This window comes from Parambassis ranga, chromosome 14 (assembly GCF_900634625.1).
Source record: "Parambassis ranga chromosome 14, fParRan2.1, whole genome shotgun sequence".
Lineage (NCBI taxonomy): Eukaryota > Metazoa > Chordata > Actinopteri > Ambassidae > Parambassis > Parambassis ranga.
This window is the reverse complement of record NC_041034.1, coordinates 20386777-20408236: the sequence shown is the minus strand read 5'-3', so window position 1 is coordinate 20408236 and position 21460 is coordinate 20386777. Positions and strand designations below refer to the sequence as shown.

The following is a 21460-nucleotide window of genomic DNA, read 5'->3' as shown; positions in this document are numbered from 1 at the left end:
AATTAGGATTCTTTATCTGCTTAGGATGCCTTTTATTCAGCACTATTTACCAGACCAGCAATTGGGTGTAGACTGAAATACAGTATCTGGACTGTTAGATGCCATTCTCACCCTGCAGAACTCAGCAGCTGTTCATAATTCCATTGGTCCTTCTTCAGCTGAAGCTTTCAAATTAATCACAACTGACTCTTTTCATGTTAATCACAGCAAATATTAACGTGTAAGGAAAATCTGTGTCTCCAACAACATTGGGCCCTATGAGTACATTTGCATTGCAATTATAACACAGGTTTGCATAAATCATTAATTACACTAGAAGAAGCATAAAAAATGTAAAAAAACTAAAAAAAATTATTGTTATCTATAAAGGGTATGCACATACCTTACATTCCCTGCAGGACACACCCCTTTATTTGAACTGAACAGGCTGTTTTAAACTGAGAAACCAATCAGCTGATAGACAACATATGTTCTTGAATCAAAACTAATGCCTAAACAATATCAACATATCCATAACGTCTTAAAAGTAAATGAAAACACGCGTGCCAACTAAAGCTCTTCTTTTTCCAACATGTTGTACTGGTCTGTTTGCAACAATGGCTCCTGATGTTAGAGTGGTAGTGAGCCCAGGGCAAACATTTGAAGTGAGGTTTGTCATGTGGTACGGTCTTTTCTACAAACCTGAATTACAAAGGCCTACAAATCTAACACACAGCCTTTCTTGTGCCAGAAAAAAAAATATTCCAATGTCACAAACCAGAAATAAATCTATGAGAGAAGCAAGAAGATAAAACACAATCTTCCCTATTGTAAAAAAAAATGTCGTCTCTATATTCCCCGAGCTGAAAACCTCTGAAAGGGCGTGAAATGGCCTTCTGATAGCAGGGATAGATCCAGAGTGATGGGGCTGTTGCCTTATTGTCACAACATTTGTCCTCATATTATTCAGCCTGTTTCAAGGACACCAGTCACTTATCAGTTTGGTTTGCCTCAACCCAACAAATATATTCAACCCTTAAAGCCCCTTCTCACTCGGATATGATTTGCAGCTGGGGGGAAATACATTTCTTGTCATTCTGACAACAAAATGAACCAGTCTGTCATCAAAATCCATTCACTTCATATGCTTCATCTCGGAAATAGAATTGAGATGACTTAGAGAGAAATCCCTTTGACACATGGCATGTGGCAAAGTAACCTTATATATATATGATTTTAAAACTTGTGGTAAAAAAACCCAGAAAATTCCATAATGTATGTGCAATGTCTGAAAATAATTCCCCCGTCCCCTGTGATGTGCTGGTGGTGGCACTGTTATTATCCACATCCCTACTAACACACTGTGGCTCAAAAGCCAATCTGAGAATTTTCACAAGGCAATCAGGACCTCCTATTGTGTGGATAAGAAAAGAGGGAAAAGAAAGGGAGGAATTATGACAACAAGGGGTGGCTGAGAAAAAGCAATCTTTTCCCCATGGGATGAAAGTTTGTACTAAGAAGGTGCATTGTTGATCCTACTTCTCTGCAGCCCCTCACCAAGTACACACCAGTGCTGCTGCTGCAGCTTTCATTAAACTGCTATTTATTACCTACAAACTTCAGCCCAGTTTGATTGACAGAGATGTAATTGCTGGCAAAAAATGCATGAGCTTTTACAAGCTGATATTACCATGGAAAGGAGCTGGTGATCAATAAAAGGCACAGCAGTTAGGATCAATAATGTCTTCCCTGAATCACACTCCAGTCTGTGGCACTTGGTTTGGTCAGCAAGGGAGGGGTTACACTTCCTCCAGTCATAGACAAACCATAATTCTTGCCTCCCTCGCCTGCCTTTACAATTACACCAGCTGTATTAAAGCAATTTTTCATTCAAAAGTCTCAAGGCTGAGAGGAAACTAATAGGCCAAACACAGCAGCCTTGGTCCAGGGTCTGTTCACCGCTCACACTACCTACACGCTTCTTTCTTAAGCTGTTTCCCATGCACACTATGGATCTATCCAGGTTCTCTCTTGCCACAAGGGAACCCACCCACCAGGAAATTACACCCAGAAAAAGTCAATAGTTATCTTAGGAGATAAATATGTGTGAGAATGCAGAGGACAAAACAACAAATGAGAACAATGCTGCAGTCATTTTCAGTTATGTACTAAGATCATTTCACCAATACGTGCCAAAAAAGTTAGCAGAGCATGCATGTATGTTTTTAAAATCAGTTTCAAATCCTGCAAATAACAGTTATGCCCCCACCCCCACCACTACCCACAGTAAAAACAAAACAATAAATAACTCAATCATGTGTTAATACTTTCAGCTGTGCATGAATAAATGTGTATCTGCAACATCCTAAAAAAAGAACACAGATTTCTTTGGTTGGCTTGACAATACATCCAAACTCCTGGGGCCAAGTCTGCGAGGCCCTGCAGGAATCCTCCCCAAACACTCACAGTATAAAAGCCTTTAATGCCATGCGTGGTGCACTGCTAAATCAACTACTTGCTGTGACTGCCAATATTTATTTTCACTGATTACAAACAAAAACATACGTTTGAATATACTGGTCCATCGTTACTTTGTTGGCTGTTTATTTTTGGGCCCTGTGTTGATTGGTTATTTCTTTGCCTTGCTCTGACTCACTGGTTTGTAGCGCTGCTCTGATTGGTTGTTTATTAGCTCTGCTGTGATTGGCAGTGTCTTAGCTCTGAGCTGATTATTTTATAGTGTTTCTCTGAAACACTGGTTTTCTCAGGTTGTGTCTTAAGCCCTGCTTTGTTTGGTTTTTTCTAAGATCTACTCGAACTGCTTATTTTTAAGCACTGTTCTGATTGGGTGTTTCCTAGTTCTTCTCGTACTGCTGTTAAACTCATTTTGTCATTATCCCCACTCAAATTGCAGATTTTAGAGCGCTGCTCTGGTTGGATGGTTTTTAGCTCTTCTCTGATTTGTTGGTGGGCTGTTTTATAGCCTTGTTCTCATTGCTTGTTTTTCTTAACCTTGCTGTGAACCGGTGGTTCACATCGCTGCTCCGACATTTGTTTATTGTCCCTGCTCTGCAGTGTTTTCCTATCACTGCTCTCATTGGTTGTTTTGTAGTTGCCATGATTAACTGTTTCATAGCCTTGCTGTTAATTGTTGTTTCTTGGCTCTGTTCTGATTGCTTTGTATTTGTTGTTTTGATTGTTTTTTGTCCTTGCTCTAATGAGCTGTATACATCTGTTCCTATTAGTTGTTTCCTGGCCCTCGTGTGACTGTGCCATGAGATCATCTGTATGGATGTGTTTCTTTGTCCTGGTACATTTGTTTTTTTTGTTGTTTTATTGGTTATTGTTGTATTGTGTTTGTTTTTTGCAGTCCTGTGTTGATTGGTTGTTAGCTATTATCGGATTGGTTGTTTCTTTGCCCTGCTGTTGTGTAGCACAGCTGTGATTGGTGTTTTTTTTGTTTATTTAGCCATGCTCTTTTATTTGCTTTGTCATGACTGGTTGTTTTGTAGCCCTCTCTGATGCGTTGCGTCATACACACCTCTCCATTGGAAGCAGGGCTTCAATATTTGGACACATATGGACATTGCTGGAGTGCATATATATTATGTGGTTTTATTGTGGAAACCTCAGAATGGATGCGTACATCTGTGAGACAAGATGCAGTGCAAGAAATGTGTAAGCAGAGCAAGAACAACCCCCAAATAAGTGACAGGTATGTGGAATAAGTTGCCAACAAAGAAAACATTACAATCCGCTGGATCGGCAAATTATTAAATTAAACTCTGGGGGCTGACTTTGGAGAAACACAGCACAGTTTGTAGGTATGTGGCCAACATTTAATCACTGAAGCTAGTAAACCTGGGAGTACATGTTAATTACTTCAATACAGGGCAGACAGTTGATGCAGTCAGCACAGAGAAGAGGGTCTATAAACAGATGCCTCAGTGAGTATCACGCAGAGAGACGGATAGTGACAAGCCCCATTGGACAGGTCATAGAGGAGGGGGAGTAGTCCTCTCCATGCTGAGATAATTCAAAAAATGTTTTGACTGACAATGAAGCCATGGTGCAAATTAGACTGTCTTCTGCCACAGTCCATGTAATTAGTGGGAAACACTGGTAATACACGATTGTTAACAGTGACGGATTAACACTACATCACAGAAAGACCACAACAAGCATGAGATCTGCTGGCAAGCAAATGAGTCACAGACACATATGGGGTTATTTTAACAGTGTGAGTATGTTGGTGTGACAGACAAAGGGCAGCGGCCCACAAGATAGACTGCTTCTCCAGGCAATGAATAGCCAACAACACCAAAACAGAGAATACATGCAGCACCGAGGAAATATCAATCCTCTTCAAATAAGGGACTTTTAAATAACAAAGAACAAAGGCTTGAGATTCCCTAGAGATAAAATCAAAATGAAATAAAATAAAACTTGCCATGTAGTTTGCTGTGGTCACACCCGGGTATGCAAGATCAAAACGGGTAACCAGTGCAGGCTGCAGGTAAGAAATGAAAGAGAAAATCACTAGCCAGTATACTTGGGTAAAGAGAGAGATATCATAAAAGAAGTCAGGCCGATGTAGCAGTAATAAAACAAACCATTAGAAATGGCTGTCACATGTTGAGTAGAAGTAGAAAGGAAAAATGTTCAAAGGGGTTTAAGATTGGATGAAGATGAGGAAGAGTGGCTTCTTGTATTATTTATGTCAATGAGGGCGAGTCTCTTACCCAGTGGAAGATCACAGACCAACAGCACACATGCAAAATCAAATTCACTGATGATCACTAAAGAGAGACTCAAAATATGCATGAGAAAATGTTACTGGATCACAATATTTTCACAGATCGTCAATAAACTAAAATCAGCCAACACTCAAAACAATGACCCACGCTTGGGTACATTAGTCATATTACAGTCAACACCATGAAGGTGCAGAAGAAGCAGTGACAATAAGCATCTCATTTAAAACTGAAGCCAGAGGTTTTAGGTTGTCTGAGCCACACATATGAAGTTCATCAGTGAAGCATATGGCACTCCTACCTATTTTCACTACCAGTACTCACAGTGATCGCAGTACCAACAGGCATTACACCACGGCACAGGGGGACAGAGAACTACTTTTGGCTATTACATTATCAAAATTGACACCAAACATCCAATCAAATATACTCTTACTATAATTCTATGACTGAAATAATGTATAATCACACTGACATGATGTGTATGATACATGCACTCACAACTTAGGTGACCTTCTCTTTTGTGACTGAATTTGTGTGTTTCGACAACAGTTTTTATAAAGGATGATTATATCTTATTTCACAAATAAGAAAGTACATAGGTGAAGAAGTATGTTATGTCACTATATATATAAATATATAAAGACTGAAAAAATGCAAATGCTTCTTAGTACTCTGTAAAACAAAACTAAAACTATTCACTTCTCAGTGAGCAAACACTTCCTGACATAAACTGCAGAAACAGTAAAACTTATCAGCTCCAACACTGCCCTCTGCTGGCTCAAACATCTGCTTCACCAGTCGCTTCATCTGCCAACAGGACAACCATCTGACCTCTACCAGTTATCAGTTTTTGTTGTTAGTAACTGAGCTCTATTAACCCAGCTAAAAGTCTGCATGGAGGCATGCTTTTTTGTGGGTGGAGAAAGACACTGTGATGTCAGATGCATGCATCCGGCTCAGGATGCACTCTGGCACGTCATGAATCACAACAATACAAGGGGAAAATGTGTGCAAGGGATGGCAAAGGCAGAAGGAAAAGGGGACATGTGAAGACATTGCTTTATCATTTCTTCTCCGAGTTGAGAGTTTATTGGCACAGATGTGTTCTCTGGATCATAAAGTCTGTGGCCACATTTTAAGCCAAAAGGGAAATGAGAAGAGACTCAGAGGAGACAAGTTGGCAGTTGTGCATGGTGCAGAGTTGGGATGAAGGTCAGAGGGGCATGGTTTGTGCAAAAACCCACACTTGGAATGCAAGGAAAAACACTGGGGTCCTGACCTTGAGAGGAGAGATGTGGGAGTGGGACACGTAGCCGTGCACATTCTCGATCTCGGAGAGGTTCTTCTCGGACACATGCACGAGCTCAGGGGCGCGCACCTCATTGGTGAGTCTCGGGAAGCCCTGGTCAAGAGGTGGCGAGTCGTCCTCTTGATAGTGGTACTGCTGAGAGTGGAAAGGGAAGCAAAGCAAAGGGTGGGCAGTAAAAGGAGAAGGAAGGTAATTAGATAGAAGTGCAGATCAAAATATTTGTTTATAGGCTTTGTGTTGTGATGGGGGACAGGAGAGATGGTACACTTTACAGAAAGCGAAAGTTCCTACTTTCCTGAGGAGTGCAGATTTTTTTATATATATATACAGAATATTGGTTACACTTGATTTTTTTTAATTTCACAACAAAAAAATTAAAACACAATATACACAATTACAAAGGCTTTGAGTAATATCAGCAGTTTTAAACATTGTAGTATATGACACATAAAATCTCAAGGAGTCACATGACTTCCACACCACTAATTATCTTTAAATCTTTGAATAATACATTGGATGTTTAAATCATGAATTTACACAGACAAACAGTTATAAGTAAACTCCTAACTTCCCCCACTACTGCAATTAAACTAGCTTTACACAGTAGTGTTTTCTTAATGTCATGACTGTTGTGTTGTGACAGATGTGTAAATGCTACAATAATGGTACTGGTTAACATGTAAACCTGTTACAACAAAGATGGTCATGAGAGTCACGTCTGACTCACAAGTTAAAAGATAAGTTATACAGTTCTCATTACAGAAATGTGCAACACTGATAGATCAGACATGAAGATGTTTATTGCAAGGCATTAGTACAGTGGCTGAAAAAGGACCATGCAAATGCAAAGGCCTGACAATGGAAGGTAATCACAGTGGATGTTGACGAATCTTCTACCTGACTTTGTAGCAACTTCTGTTGTGACTAACTTCTGTTGTCAGGTTTTTGCATATGTGCTGTGGGGTTGTGCATTTGCTTGGCCTTTCTCTGCCACCATACATTAGTGTGCTTTGGCTACTGGAACAATAAAAAACACCCTTGTAGATGTGTGGTGGTGACTAAATAAGCACACAACAAATTAGAGACAAACTGCATTAGGAAAAAAGTAATAGTAAATTAGTAGTGAATACTGTGGGCCATGATGTGCCACAGATTAGCAGCACAAATACAATGGATTATGTCATTGTGTGGTTGAAGGTTAGAATGCTACTGCATGCAATTTGGATGGGGTGAATAAAAAAACCAAGCCCCTCCATCCCTCTCTCACCCAGGGAGCGTTCGTCAAGGCAGGGTTCATGCAGGGTGAGGGCTGGCCGTTGTGGGGTGACCCATGTACTGCTGGTGGCCTGTTCTGGAGAGAACAATAGGACCATATGTGACCACCAAGGTGAGTACCTAAACACGCAATCATACCTGAGATCCCAGGCATACAGGCAGCACAGATTCAAAAACACAGCAGGAGGCCGAGAAGCTCAACCCTAGGTAGTGGTACAGACCGTGCTCTATAGGTGTCTCTGGACACAACAGATGCTGGAGCATGCAGCAGGACAGATGTCGTGAGGCCGCTTACAATCTGAAGCACACGCAAGCAAAGCAGTAACAGATGGGTAGCCATTAAGAAGCAATCCGATGATCTCATGGCACAGTTGCATCATCAGGGTGAGCTAAATTATTGGTCTGTACACATCCATAGAGGGCAAGGACAAGAATCCTGGACCGGACGACAGTCAATCAGAAGTCTATTACAGAAACACAGTCACACCCACAAGCCAATTAGGCTAGCATGAAGGTCTGAACTGAAGCTTTAAATTACTAACATTGCCAATGTGCATTTGAAGATGCACCCTGGTGTCACGGCAGGATTAAAGCACATAACTGAGAGAACAAAGGGGTTGCACATAAAAGTGATTTTCATGCCAAGTGTGTGGTCAGCTGCATTGCTGAGATGCAAAGCAATTGTAATGCCCCAGTGATCACAGTTATTTTTGATGATGCCGAAAGGCAGCAATGTAAAGAGATGCATTCTAATGGTAGGATGACAGCTTTGGGCCAGTCATATATCAGCTACTAGGCTTGCTAAAAATAGACATGCATTCTCTAATTCTCCCTTCTATTCTCATGCATGAATTATCCATAGTAAGATCCTGTCAAATGTAGGAGAATTAACCAAGTGAAGTGAACATTCTTCTTGAGAAACAATTCTCTGTTACAAAGGACAAATAAATATTAATAAAAGCAGTAGCTGGGTAGGTGTACAGTCATGTTCAAAAGTAAGCAACCCCTCCTTATTTCTATATTCTGCTTGTGTAAAAACATAATAAAAATCATTTGATTACTGTGCCATTATGTATTTAGCAAAAACAACGCCCTCTTACTGCTTCATAGAATTTAACTGTGTGAGCTGCAGCAGGTGCTGCTGATCATCAGTCATCATCCTTGATAAATTGATCATCAGCAGGTGTACAGATCTCAAAAAACAGAGGTTTTGGCAGTTTGCTTGTGCAACATTAAGATGTGTGTTACCACAATGACAATGATATTATTATCAATTCCATTTTAACTGAGAGAAATGCCATATTGATGTACTACCAGTAGTCTGACACTTCTAAACATGCAGCTGCAGGCTGGTCCCAGGCTTTGTGTCTCATACATTAACATGTCAGCATCAAATACATGTGGAAGTTATTTGGTGTCAGTAGACTTAGATGGAAGCACGGTAGCAGCAGGAATAGACACTGTGAGGCTGTGGCAAGCACTCACAAGCTTTTCAGTCAGGCAACATATCACATTGTGGAAGGAGTGGGGATTATAATCACTGTATCCCAAACGTGAGGTTTTTATTCTAACTCTAATTAGGTCAATTAAATCAAACCAAGTATATGCCTTTTAAACTTTTAGACAAGTAAGCAACACAAACTCTGTATACATTAGTATAAGCTGAGCTTTTACCTGATTATTCTATTTTACTGTGAATGGTCTGAAAACCTGTTACCTGCTCATATTGACAAATAAATAACTTATATTAGATAAAACAATATTTTGTTTCTCTGCCTGATGAGACAGACTGTTAAATCTGACTCACAACACAACCCACTGACACCACAGTCTTGATGAAGTTCACTGCACAGTAGCTCAGCGTCTTTGTGCTGCTGCTATTCTGGGGGGCTATTAGGGCACAGGTAGGACCTTCATTGAAGCTTTTGAAATGGTTTTTCAATGTACTCTGTAATTACTGCCTTTTAGCATGATTAAAAAGTAGCTGAAGGATGGGATTCCTGTTCTTTTTATCAAGGTAGTCTGTGTATGTATCCTCCAGCTGTTACCAGCTGATTTACACTTTAAAGCAGTGGTCCCCAACCACCGGGCCGGGGACCGGTACCGGTCCGTGGGTCATTTGGTACCGGGCCGCACAGAAAGACTGAGCAAAACATATTATTCATTATCTGAGTCTGAAAGCTGTTTCATTTTATAAATTGATCAGATTCATCCGCCTGTGCCTTTAAGCACCTGCCCAGACGCTTGTCTCGGTCACGGGATATGGCCCCCAAAATTAAGCCCACAAGCAAAAATGAATAAAAAACAAACGTCTTTGGAGAGCTTCTTCGGAAAGGGGAAAAGGCCTGACAAGGAGACAGAAGAAGAGGAGCCTACCCCTTCAAAGAAAAAGAAACCCGCATTTAAAAGACTATATCAGGAGTCCTATTTAAAATACGGATTTATTGCAACAGGTGATTCTCACACACCAAGTCCGCTCTGAGTGATGTGGCGACAGACTCGCAAATGAGGCAACGAAACCTTCAAAACTGCGAGACCGAGCACCCTGCATTAAAAGACAAGCCATGGAGTTTTTTGAAAGAAGAAAACATGAAGAAGGACAGAAGCAATTAATGACGGCCAAAACAAAATTACGGAGTGGACATAAGAAACACACTTCGGGTGTCATTGTCTCCCATTATCCCCAGATGGGACCGCCTCATTGCTGAGAAAGCTCAAAGGCTCCCACTAATTAAGCATGAGAGTAAGTTGTCTGTTTATGCACTTTTTTTTTATTTTTTTTATTTCTTTCTGTGCTGGTCCGTGAAAGTATTGTTTTACATGATACCGGTCCATGGTGCAAAAAAGGTTGGGGACCGCTGCTTTAAAGGAGCTGTGAGACCAGGCAGTCGGTGTTCTCTTGCAAGATGTCGTATTTTGAGGGAACTTCTTGTGGCTTACATATGCATAAAGTGAACACATACTAGACAGGGAAGACAGGTTGTTTTAAAAGAGGAGTCAAGGAAGCATCTATGTGAAGCTGGAAGAACCTTCCCTTAACAGAGGAGGTGGACATCATCTTTCTACCACATACAGTTTCACTCCAAGTCACATGCTCACAGCAAGAACAATGGACTGGACTGTAAACCAGTCCCACCCCCACAGTCTACATCTAAAAGTCCAACACATACATCACAACACAGTAAATTGTAGGTTGACCTGTCCCCAGACTTCCTCTGAATAACTGAGCACATGTGAAGGCCTGAAGTCTCTCTGCTTTAGGGCTGTAGAGACAGTTCCCAAGCACAGATGTTTTCACTGCGGTGCTGCTACAGGGAGCTGGAGGCAGGTGTCTGCAGACACTGCCGCCATTTGGCTTAGCATAGCAAAATGAATATGAGAGAATCTAAAAATAAAAACAACACACATTCCCAAAATTACACAGCTATAACCATGCAATGAAGGAGGATGCTGATGGTGTACTCATCTGTAACACTCCACTGTCAGCCCTATGCATACACCAGCATATCACACTCTATCCTGCTGCTCTCGGCCTCATTTTGTTTGTTTAAATAGTGGCACAAGGGAGGGGGTCTTTAATTTTACAGTGACAATTATAACCAGCAAAAAATTCTCTATGAATGTCATCTTCCCTCATTGAAACATTCAATCCAAAGTCTCACTGTAACCAAAACTTCAGCTCAATGTAGAGCCTTTCTGTAATACCACAAACGCACGTATGCAAGACAAGGATATGATGTAGTTACTATTAACAGTAGTTCCTATAATGAGGCGTAACACTGAGTAAGTAGACAAATGAAAGCTGAGCACTGATTAACAGCCATCGTACCAATCCTTGTTCATCTGACCTCAAGACTGAGAGAAGCCCAGTGACCTACAATGTGCTGTGTGTGAGGGGCACCCAGGCTCTGGTTGTACAACGAGACTAGGAGTGTGTGCCATCATTGGAGCCTGAACTGAAGATATATTAGAACGTTAACAAATAGGACAAATAGCTCGGTTAGCCTCTTGTCCATCCATCCATCTTGAACTTGGTGGTCTGTTTTGATAGACCTTGTTGTGTATATAAAACTTTTTTTTCCTATATACATGGAGTGCTAGTATAAACAGCACAGTGTGCATCATGGCACCTCCCCCAGCTACTTGTGTAGTTTGCTGTGTACAGCAGTAAAGCTAAGTCATGGCACTGAAGCATGATGAGTCCCATCTCCATGTTGGAGGAGCATGGCTTGGAGAACTGATGTACACTTTAACGATGAGTGACTAATGCTACAGGGAGGGAGAGAGATGGAGGGGGTGAGAGCTCAGAACTATACAGTAAACAGAAGCAAGAGAATGTATAAATGAGATATAAAGGCAATGTTAAGCAGCGTTTCTGGATGGTTCCTTTCCATTCAGTTAGGTGACCAATTTTGACCTGAAAAGGATCTGACTGCAGCAAAAACATCTGTTTTAATAGGTGTGTGATTTGGAGTTGGTGTGGACCTGGTGCCCTGATGCCACTTGTGTGTTTGAATACACTGCAGATGAAGACTGCCACTCCAAACAATGTGCGTTTGCATTGTTAATTAATAGTCAGTTATAGACTGACTATTATTTAAATGTTATACTACTTTTCATTGTGCTTTCAAAAGCATTTCATTCTTCACTTTGTGACTTTTCATTTTTGTACTAAATCCATGGCTCTGAACGTGAGGGTTTATAATATGCTGTAACTGAGGGGCTGGCCGTGCTGTGTGCAAAGCACAACTGCTCACGTGCGGTGTTGTCATGCTCCACTGAGAGGATCCCTCCTCTCTGACGTTCACTATACAGCCCTAACCAGCAGAATCACAACGAGATGGAAATGTGGGGTGGCATGGCCGAAGGCAGATTCACTGCCTCTGTGCAGATTTAGTGTGGAATCTCCTAGCGGTTGTGCTCACTGACCTCTTTCTGTGGCTTTATATACCTACAGTTGGACTCTCTTCCCCCCATTCTCTGCTACAGTCCTAATTCCTGCAGACAGTAGGAGGTAGAGCTGACCTGTGGGGGAAAGGAACACTTGCCTGCTGCTTTTCTTGCTTTTACAGTCAAACACAAATATTTCTGTTGTCATATAATGTTTTTTTTAGCTTCAATGTGTCAGACTGTTTTTAGGTGAGTGGATTCTGCAGACTGTCTGGCTGTTTTCTATGTACATGCTTCATCTCACTCTCGCTTATGTGAGGTCATCTTTCTTTAAAACTTCTCTGAAAAGTCTTTTCTCTAACAATGCTTACCTGCTTAAGAAACTACAGATGGTCATGTTTGTTGCATCTCAGCCAGGAAGACACATCTGGCTGATGTACACTTGAATAAATGCCACAGAAAGTCCAGGGAAAGAGGTGGAAGCAAGGCTGGTGGCATCGTTGCAGGCTTTTCAGCTTTCAACCGTTGCCTAAGCACATCATGACCCATCAAAACGTCACTTCACCAAGACATTCATTGGATAAGATAAGATCCTAATATGATCATTTGTATTTGTTTATTTAACTTTTTGTTACATTGTTTATTATTTCTCTACTTATATTTCTCTTTTTTGCATCATTTCCTCTACCTTTGACTCTTAAATGATGATGATGACCTCGGGTACTTGATCATTTCACTGAACAACAACACAATAATTGTGTAAGTGACAAAACTTGAACCTTGGGCAGATACATTTAACAAAGCAAAAAGTCCTATCTGCCCTCCCACCCTGAACAACATATCTGAGAGGCAATATATATAAGCAACAGTAGTAATAAAACCCACTATGCCTACAGGTAGATCAGTTCAAAGCACGTGACAACAGGCAAAGATAGGAACATATTCACCACAAGAGCCTTGTAAAGTGTCTTCTAAGCTATTCTGCATTTACTTAGGACAACAGCTGTGTTCAGAACACCACGGCGTCAGCTGCAGACTGCTGCTGACTGCTCTTCCCAGCCTCCTCATATTTGATTTTGCAAACCCCTTCAGTGAAAACTATATTCTTCTCACACAGACATTTGTGGTCTATGTAAGCTTCAGAAAAAGATCATGGTTCAAGTCAAGCACAGTACAAATAACCTGCAACAAGCATCTCCACCCTTTTATCAGCTCCCATGGTGACAAGTCTGACTCCAAGATGAATTATTTTAGGTGCACCACTTTAACACAATCAGCCTTTCAGTCACTTATTTTGTCCAGGCTGGGGGTTGGAGGTAGCTCAAGCTACATGTAACCTGCATGTTTTCCAGCCCCCATTCACCAGGAGACCATAAAAAACAGTAATTAGTTCCAGGCCTTTCAAACAACCAGTGCTTACATATCAGAAAATTATAATCATTTGACACAGTGTGCCTTCTTCTAATTAAGCATGGAACAAAGGGATTCATCTTTCAGTTACTGTTCTATGCTCATACATCAGCTGTGTAACTAACTTAACATCAACTGAGACTCCATGCCCTCTTGCAGAACTGTTGAATATATTTGACAAACAACAATATCTTCTGTAATAACAATGAAAAAACTTGAGTGTGACCCCTCATCTCTAAAGCACCTTCAAAATGCCTAAAGAAAAAGAGGGGGAAAGACATAGCAGCAGACTTATCACAGAACATTAAAGGCAGAGGAGTAATTCTGAGCCATCACAACAATAAATGAAGGATGACAGGGATGAAGAAATATTACAGTAGCTCTAAATATGTCCTCATTAGGCCCCACTGAGCAATAATAAAACTTTGAGGATTGCAGACAAAAACAAAACTGTGCTAGCACTGTAGTATAAATAAAAACAGCATACACTTGTCTCAGTAATCCTCGTCCTGTATGTCACACAGACAGCACCATGGCATACTGACAGATCTACACTGAGTAAGCAAACTGAACTGAAAGCGGTCTACAACCTACCTTGCATCCAAACATCAGCGACAATGTGTTGTTGGTGCAGGCAACTTTGCAATGGCAAAGCAGCGGTGTGCAGTCAGGGCTTTTGACTATTGGAGACATTCCTGTAAGACAGAGTGGCTGGATAGACTGAGGTAGTGCAGAGACCGGAGAGAGACGAGAAGCTATAGCCCAAACTGGAAAAGCTAGAAAGAAGGTTCACGCTTCATGAGAGCGAGGGCTTGCATACGAGCTTCTGCTCACACACGCGTGCACAGACACACACACTCTGTCCCCACCTTACACTCTGCTTCCTTCCCTCTCTCTCTATATATATCTCTCTGTCAGCAGTGCCCAGTGTCTCTCTCTGTTCCACTCTCTCAGGCTACTCATCCTCCTCCTCCTATCTCTGTTGTAAGGTCGCCTCACTAATAAAATAAACTGCCATCCCTTCTCCTTTACTGCTGTTCATTTACATGAATAAAAACAATCTGTAATTTTGATCCATACAGCATATGTACAGTGTAGCAAGCATGTTCTATGTAGATAGCAGGTTAGCCCAGCTGTCTTTCTCAGTTTTAATGTTCGAGGCTGCCCCCAGCTGGATGATTTAATCTGACAGATTATAAAGACAGACTCAGCAACTTTTATTTTAAGTTACCCATAATTTGGGTTCCCATGTATTTGGGTTGTGCAATCACACTGACCAGATACCAGCATGCAAGTACGATCTTAATTATTTACATATTATTAAAACATCTTGTTGAAATGCAGCAGTGTGAAGTTTGAATGTGTTGCCTCCTAAAATAATGCTCTGCAGTGCAATTGTTTAAAAGTTGTAAGCAGCTGATTATTTTTAAGTAACCAGTCCTAACATAAAACAATTCTGTAAACTCTTCTATAATAATTAACTAAGCTAATCTTGAATAGGAAGACAGCACATTCCTGCACTGTATTGATGCTGTATTGATGCTAATGATATTTGTTTTATTTAACTCTGGCAGACGTTCTTTTCTTAAAGATAAGCTGAATGGATTGGCTGAAGACCAAGCTGACCACACGTCAGTCCCATTCTTGAAGTTCGTGGTCATGACTGTGACAAAGTAGTTGTGACAAAATGCCATTAGCAAGCATACTGTAGTTTACACGAGTGTACATATTGATTATTTTTTCATTGCCTGCATTAGAGCAGTAAATGTAGATTATTATGTTGATGTATATGTCAAGTCATAACTCTGACACAGTTAGGTGACATTATCAGGCTGTAACTATGTTCTTCCACTTGCAATTTAAGAGACATTCACAGTATTGAACTGTGTTGGGTTAAATTGAATGTCACAGCCACATGCTACTAAAAAATGTAGCAATACTTACACTTAAAATGGAAATCGGTTCAGTAACATGTGCAGGCTTATTTTTGCTACAATTCAGTCTATATAGAGAACATGCTAGATTTGGATGGAATTAACCATTAGTGATGCTCTGAGTACATTATCATCAAGCTCTTTCTGTCTGAAAATCAATCTGATCACCCAAACCATATTGTCAATTTCACAAACACAATGAGGCATTTCAGCACTTATCAAAGGTAGGGTAGGTAGGTAGGTTCCTTCTGATGCACTTTTTGTTAAATTAGTGTAACTTCTCTTTACAATCCGATAGCAACCAATTAGTTCGGCAGTTTCGCTTTAAAACAAAGAATATGAATCATCTGTGGAAGCTATAAAACACTAAAAACATCAGCCAATCCTCCGAGGCGCCCCTGCGCGTATAGTTGGCTGGTTGTCACTCTCTTCCTGCTCTGCGTGCATCAGAGAGGTACGTGCATGATGGCCGAAGTCACAGACTGGTTGGGAGGCGTGGCTTCGGGGTGAGCTCCGAGAGAAAGGGGCGTGTTTACTTTCAATATCTGGCTGACTCTCACAGAGTTTTCAAAATCTCCTACCCTACCTTTAATTATATAAAAAGAAGTCTAATATTTAAGCATAATATTGAACGATACCTTATAAAGTTTAAGTGAGTTTACCCCATTTTTTTTTAAATTATCATATCCCACATCGTCAGCACAAACCTCAGCTAAAATTAGTTAAGCATTCCCTGGCAGGCCCTTCACAATGCTGTGCTGAGGGTGAACACACATCCTCATCTGGCTCTCTGCCCAGCTAACAAGATGAGAAACAAACTGAAGTATGTACGGGTGCATACCAGGTGAAAATGACAAAACCATAGGAGATTACTTCCAAAGTTCCTCCACATGTCTGTCAGGTGCCATGTCTCACAATGAGCCAATCGGGTGTTCAGCTGTCTATAGAGGCACCAATCAAATGTTCATATCTCTCAAGCAAATTGGAACTGATCCTCCCTGCTGATCAGAACCATGTCCAAAGCAACAACTTGTTCATAGGAAATAACTAACTAGAGAGTATTGACGGACCTATTGAAAATGTGTATCCGTCTAGAATGTGCTATGCCACAGTAGCCAGTAGCCACCAGATTCCATTTCCAATTTACTAATACTGTAACCGAACGTTGGGAAGAGATCAAACTAACTAACCCTCCTGGCATGCCTGATGAGTCTTTCCGTCTCATATTGTATTACCTGCTAAATCAACCTCACTCAGTTTTCATATGGTGCATAAAATTAAATTCTCTGCAGCCCAGACACTGCACTGTAATGGCTGGGATCAATACACAAAGCATTGACCCTGCTACAGCTGTTTCAAACCTCTGCCTCTCTCTTCCTCATGACTATTCATTAGTCTTCTGCCTGCAGGAGAGCTGCAGAGGATGAGATCATTAAAAGTTATGCGAGTCACTGGGCACTTTTGCAGTAGGCTACTGTAGATAAGGACATACCGCAGTAGCTGCAGTATCAGTACTCTGTATCCTCTCCATACACTTTGGCACTATGTGAACTCTATGTGGGTGCATAAAATTACACCCACAACATGCACTACAGGACAGTGTTATTTAAAATGAACCACTAGATGGAACCGTAACACAGAGGATGGAACGCAAGTGTAGAACAGACAGTTACTAAAAACTCAATTAGAGCTCACAGTAAACAGTGACTGAGGTCAATGAGAATTAACTCATTGGAGAGCCTGCTGGAAGCAGTCCCACAGAGGGGTGGGGGGGGGGGGGTCATTGGATTGAGCTAGGAAAAATCAGAAGTCAGAAATTGAGCACTCAGCATTCCTAAAACAATAACTGTGAGTGATGAAAGTGGCTTTTTGTTGAGGGTAAGTGTTTCAGGTGGATGTCTGGCTTGCATTTTAAACAATGGGAGAGTAACACTTTAACAGATCTGATTACCTGGGAGAGTAACAGATTCTTATCACCATTCTGGCCACAATTCAGTACACATTATAGTGAGGCTGATACACACCTGTGAACTAGAAAACAAGCCTGCATGCTTACAACACTGCAATATAAACAGAAGCGCCAAAGCATGCACAGCGTGTACTGATTTATTCATAAATTCTTCATCACATTTAACACATTTGACTGAAATTGCTACTCTGTGTCAGTGACAAATGACATGTGCAATCTGGATTGTAAACTGAAGCCACTCTGTAGTTGATGGATGGTGTTTACACAGAGCTCTCCGCCCTGCCGGGTAAACAATCCATTTACAAATATGATGGTTTCAGTGTAATAGACACAAGGTGCTCAGCTATGCATGAGAACACAGCTACATCCCCTCACATTGAGTCACACATAACAGAAGGACAAGACATGTTGTCCTGGGTGATACATGATGGGAAGAAATCTGTTGCAGTCATACCCAGACACAAAGAAAAACTGCTGTAAAAATAAGTAATGCCCCAATGGATTCTGAGATGTTAATTGTAAAACTCTGACACTGGATGCTCATTTGCGCATTCTCCAGATAACTGGAGGTTTACTGTAGTTCAATGATTAGACTGAGCCCTGTTCTCACTTGCGTCTTTCTGGTAATGGAAAAAAAAAAAAAAATATTGTAGATGGTGAATTGCCTGACTTCATTGCCATTACAAACATATATACAATAGGTTGCTAACAATTTTCATTTAAAATAGACACTGCATGTTTCTGAACTTTCTGAACCGCCTACACATAACAGCAAAATGTTCCCCATTGGGTCACAGAAAGGAAAAAAGGGTTTTGAGGACACTTTGCTTCCTTTCACTCACATTCTGAGGTCTACTCACACAGTTCCGGCTATGGCCTAAATGAAATGCCTCCTGCAGTAGTTGGTGAGTGGGTGCTTTAGCACTGGAATGATGGTCAGGACTTGGATGACAACACAGTGCTGGATGTGTTGGAGTAGGGGGCTGTGGTGTAAAAACCCAATGTCCCTCTAAACACGGAGAAGGTTACAACAAGGGATTTCCCTTGCACAGCAACCTATAATAGACACTGACCAATGGTTCGAATCACCTAAGTGTTCTTTAGAGTCATGTCGCATAAAAGTGAAAAAAAATCAAGGTTGTCACCACAGAACAGCTGTCAAAGATGTCCAATAATCCAAATGACCAATATACCCTTGATCTCATTGCACAATTTTCAGAATGTAACTTAACCTAATGGAATCTCTAGCATGTTCTAGGACATTCTAATCAACCATATATTGAGAACCTAGTCAGTCTCTTTTCAATTGTACAAACTGTACAAAATCTTGTGGTTGGATGTGGTAGGAAGCCCAAACACCTGCACTGGCAAGATCGTGGCTGGCTAATAAAAACCCAATGATCACCACCAAAGCCATTCAGAATCATTTGAGTGATGCTGGCATCACAATCTCAAGGTAGACGCAGTGGACACCTCAAAAGGCTGGCCTCCATGGACCCCAACCCAGAAGAACTCCAGACAGGCACACCAAAGCTTGCTTAACCTTCACAAAACATCATCTGGACAAAGAAGAGAGCTTTTGATCATACATTTGGTGGTCTGACAAAATGTGGTTACAGAGATGTTGCTTTTGTGTGGAGGGAAAAGAGTGAAGCATTCCACCCCGAAACCACAATCCCTACAGTCCATAACAACAAAAAATAATAACAATAACAAATTGTATGGCTTTCTCACACTTTGTTATTTTCAACAGAAAAGATCCATTAACTGAGAGAAATTCACTTTAACTCACAATGTATCCAGCAAATGAATTTTTGGGGGCTTATACTGCTGACTAGGTTGCTGAGTGGTATACTTCTAATAAAATCTTAAACATGCAAATTATGAGCAGGGCAAGGATCACTTTCTGATTGGCCAGGTTACATCAGTGCATCCCAGACTGGTCCCAGAAGTGTTCTGCCATCCATATTTCACAGCCAACTTTCCAGGAAGTGGCCACACAAACTAGCCTCTCACACATGGTCTGTACCCACAGTGGCTCTCAGCACCTCCACAATTTTTGTTAGAATGCAGCAAATCCAGGGGAGCCATGGCCTATAAAAAACTATGTTGGTGGTATATCCATCCTTATCCCTAATAGATAGTTTTTTTCAACAGTTTATTCACACAGGGCATCCATTACAGAATCTTCCTGTCAAAGTACTGCAATGACCTGCGAGGGGAGACAGATCTGGGACCTTTAGGTGGCAGAGTTTGAGTTGTCAGCCATCACACTCTTGAATGGGAAAAAAAGAGTGACAGTTTTTTTTCTGCAACTAAGCAGCCATATTAAGAATCCATTCACTCAAATTCAGGGAGAGGGCTCAAATAAATGTGCCCTAAAAATAGCCCTGAACAGCAACAAGTTGCTAATGTTCCACAGGCTAGAAAAAACAGGAAACACCAGGTACTTAAACAAAAAAAAAGAAAAGTCTCCTGCGACTGACAACGTGACTGACAATAGTAATAACAAAAACACCTAGTTCATCTAGGAGAGATTTCAAAGACAAATCCGACAAAACCAAAGGTGACCATGTCTTACCCATGGTGACGATACTTCCAGCTAAATCTGACTGAGGCAACAGTTGCAGCATCTCTCCCCATAGTAATTTCTAGAAGGATTGCAGAGATACAGAGTCAGTTGAGACAGGCCAGACTGACAGCTGAATACATATGTGCAGTCTGTGGCAGGAAAAATGCCTCCTGCACTGGTTTGGTCAGCCACATTAAAGTACACAATCCTTGATGTCATTTCAAAGAAGACAATATTAATATTAGAGATCCAATAGTTGTGTTTTTACATTCATGACAAATGAAAATATGAATGCCAGTGTACATCATTTCTATACTGGATAATAATTTACATGAATAATAACTCAAAGACTGGAGGAACTGTTTCCCCTACCATGCAGTCATACCTTTCTTCCACTCTCTACCTCTTAAATTTCCCTACACTCAGTCCAGACGAGCAACGGGGCTTTCCCTGAACAATAACTGCATTCTGACAAAGGACGAGCAAGAGAGAGAGAGGGACACAAAAAGCAGAGAGGCAGCCAGGGAGAGAGAGAGAGACAGAGAAAGAGTATGAATGGGCTAGAGGCCACTTTATTGGCTCTCACAAAAGGAGGCTGTGGGATAAAAACAAGGGGAGTCAACATGATTTTCCACTAGTTATCATCAACAGTTCCCCAGCACACATTAGACAGCTCCAGCTGGCTGGTAAAAAGAGGAATACTGTAATTCTAATTAGTCAGACTGAAACATGTCTACTAATGCTTAATGAGGAGCCTCTGACAGAGTAGAACACATTTGACAATCGAGACAATCTGAGTGAAGCCAGTAAACACAAAAACTACACATACACATACAGGTAGAATGTGTCATACACCACCAGACAGATTTACACAATTTCCATGTTTGTCTAGTTTATGTTTTGATTTTTCATAAAAAGGAGGATCAGAAACTGCGCACTTCAAGATGCTGTGTAACCAGGTTGTTAAATGGGACGTTAAGTTTACTGTTCATCTTCATTTTTTTTTTTTTTAAAGAGAGCTTCTAATGCTAGTTACTACTTTTTGTTGTTGCCATATTACATAGGCACAGAAGTATGGATGAGACTGACTGAAATGTGTTAATATTTCCTTTAAGTATGAAATTCTTCAGTGAAGGGCCAAAAATGAGTCAGGGTGGAGGCTGTCACAGTGACAGCAAAATGTGTACATTCACAGAAAACAGCTGTTCTCTGGGTGAAACTGCTGTCAAATATATTTCAGTAATAAAATCCGTCATCTGATTGAAAGCCTTTGACATACACATCACAAGTATTATATGTACATGCTTTTCAACAGTCAAAACACAGGTACGACAGGCCAAGTGTGGCCCACATTCCTCAAACTGG

The 21460-nt window shown here is 40.9% G+C and overlaps 1 protein-coding gene across 16 annotated transcripts in view; it reads right to left on the bottom strand.

Annotated features, from left to right (window-relative positions):
- Positions 1-21460, bottom strand: part of dlg2 (discs, large homolog 2 (Drosophila)) — a 127389-nt gene that overhangs the window by 62958 nt on the left and 42971 nt on the right. For 13 of the 16 annotated variants that reach the window (XM_028422010.1, XM_028422015.1, XM_028422014.1 and 10 more), the window contains 2 exons: positions 7313-7396; positions 6016-6180 (listed from right to left, as the gene is read on the bottom strand). In XM_028422010.1, the coding sequence (XP_028277811.1) occupies positions 6016-6180; positions 7313-7396 (249 nt within the window). The remainder of the gene's footprint in view (positions 1-6015; positions 6181-7312; positions 7397-21460) is intronic. The other 3 variants (XM_028422017.1, XM_028422018.1, XM_028422026.1) reach the window with 2 other exon arrangements.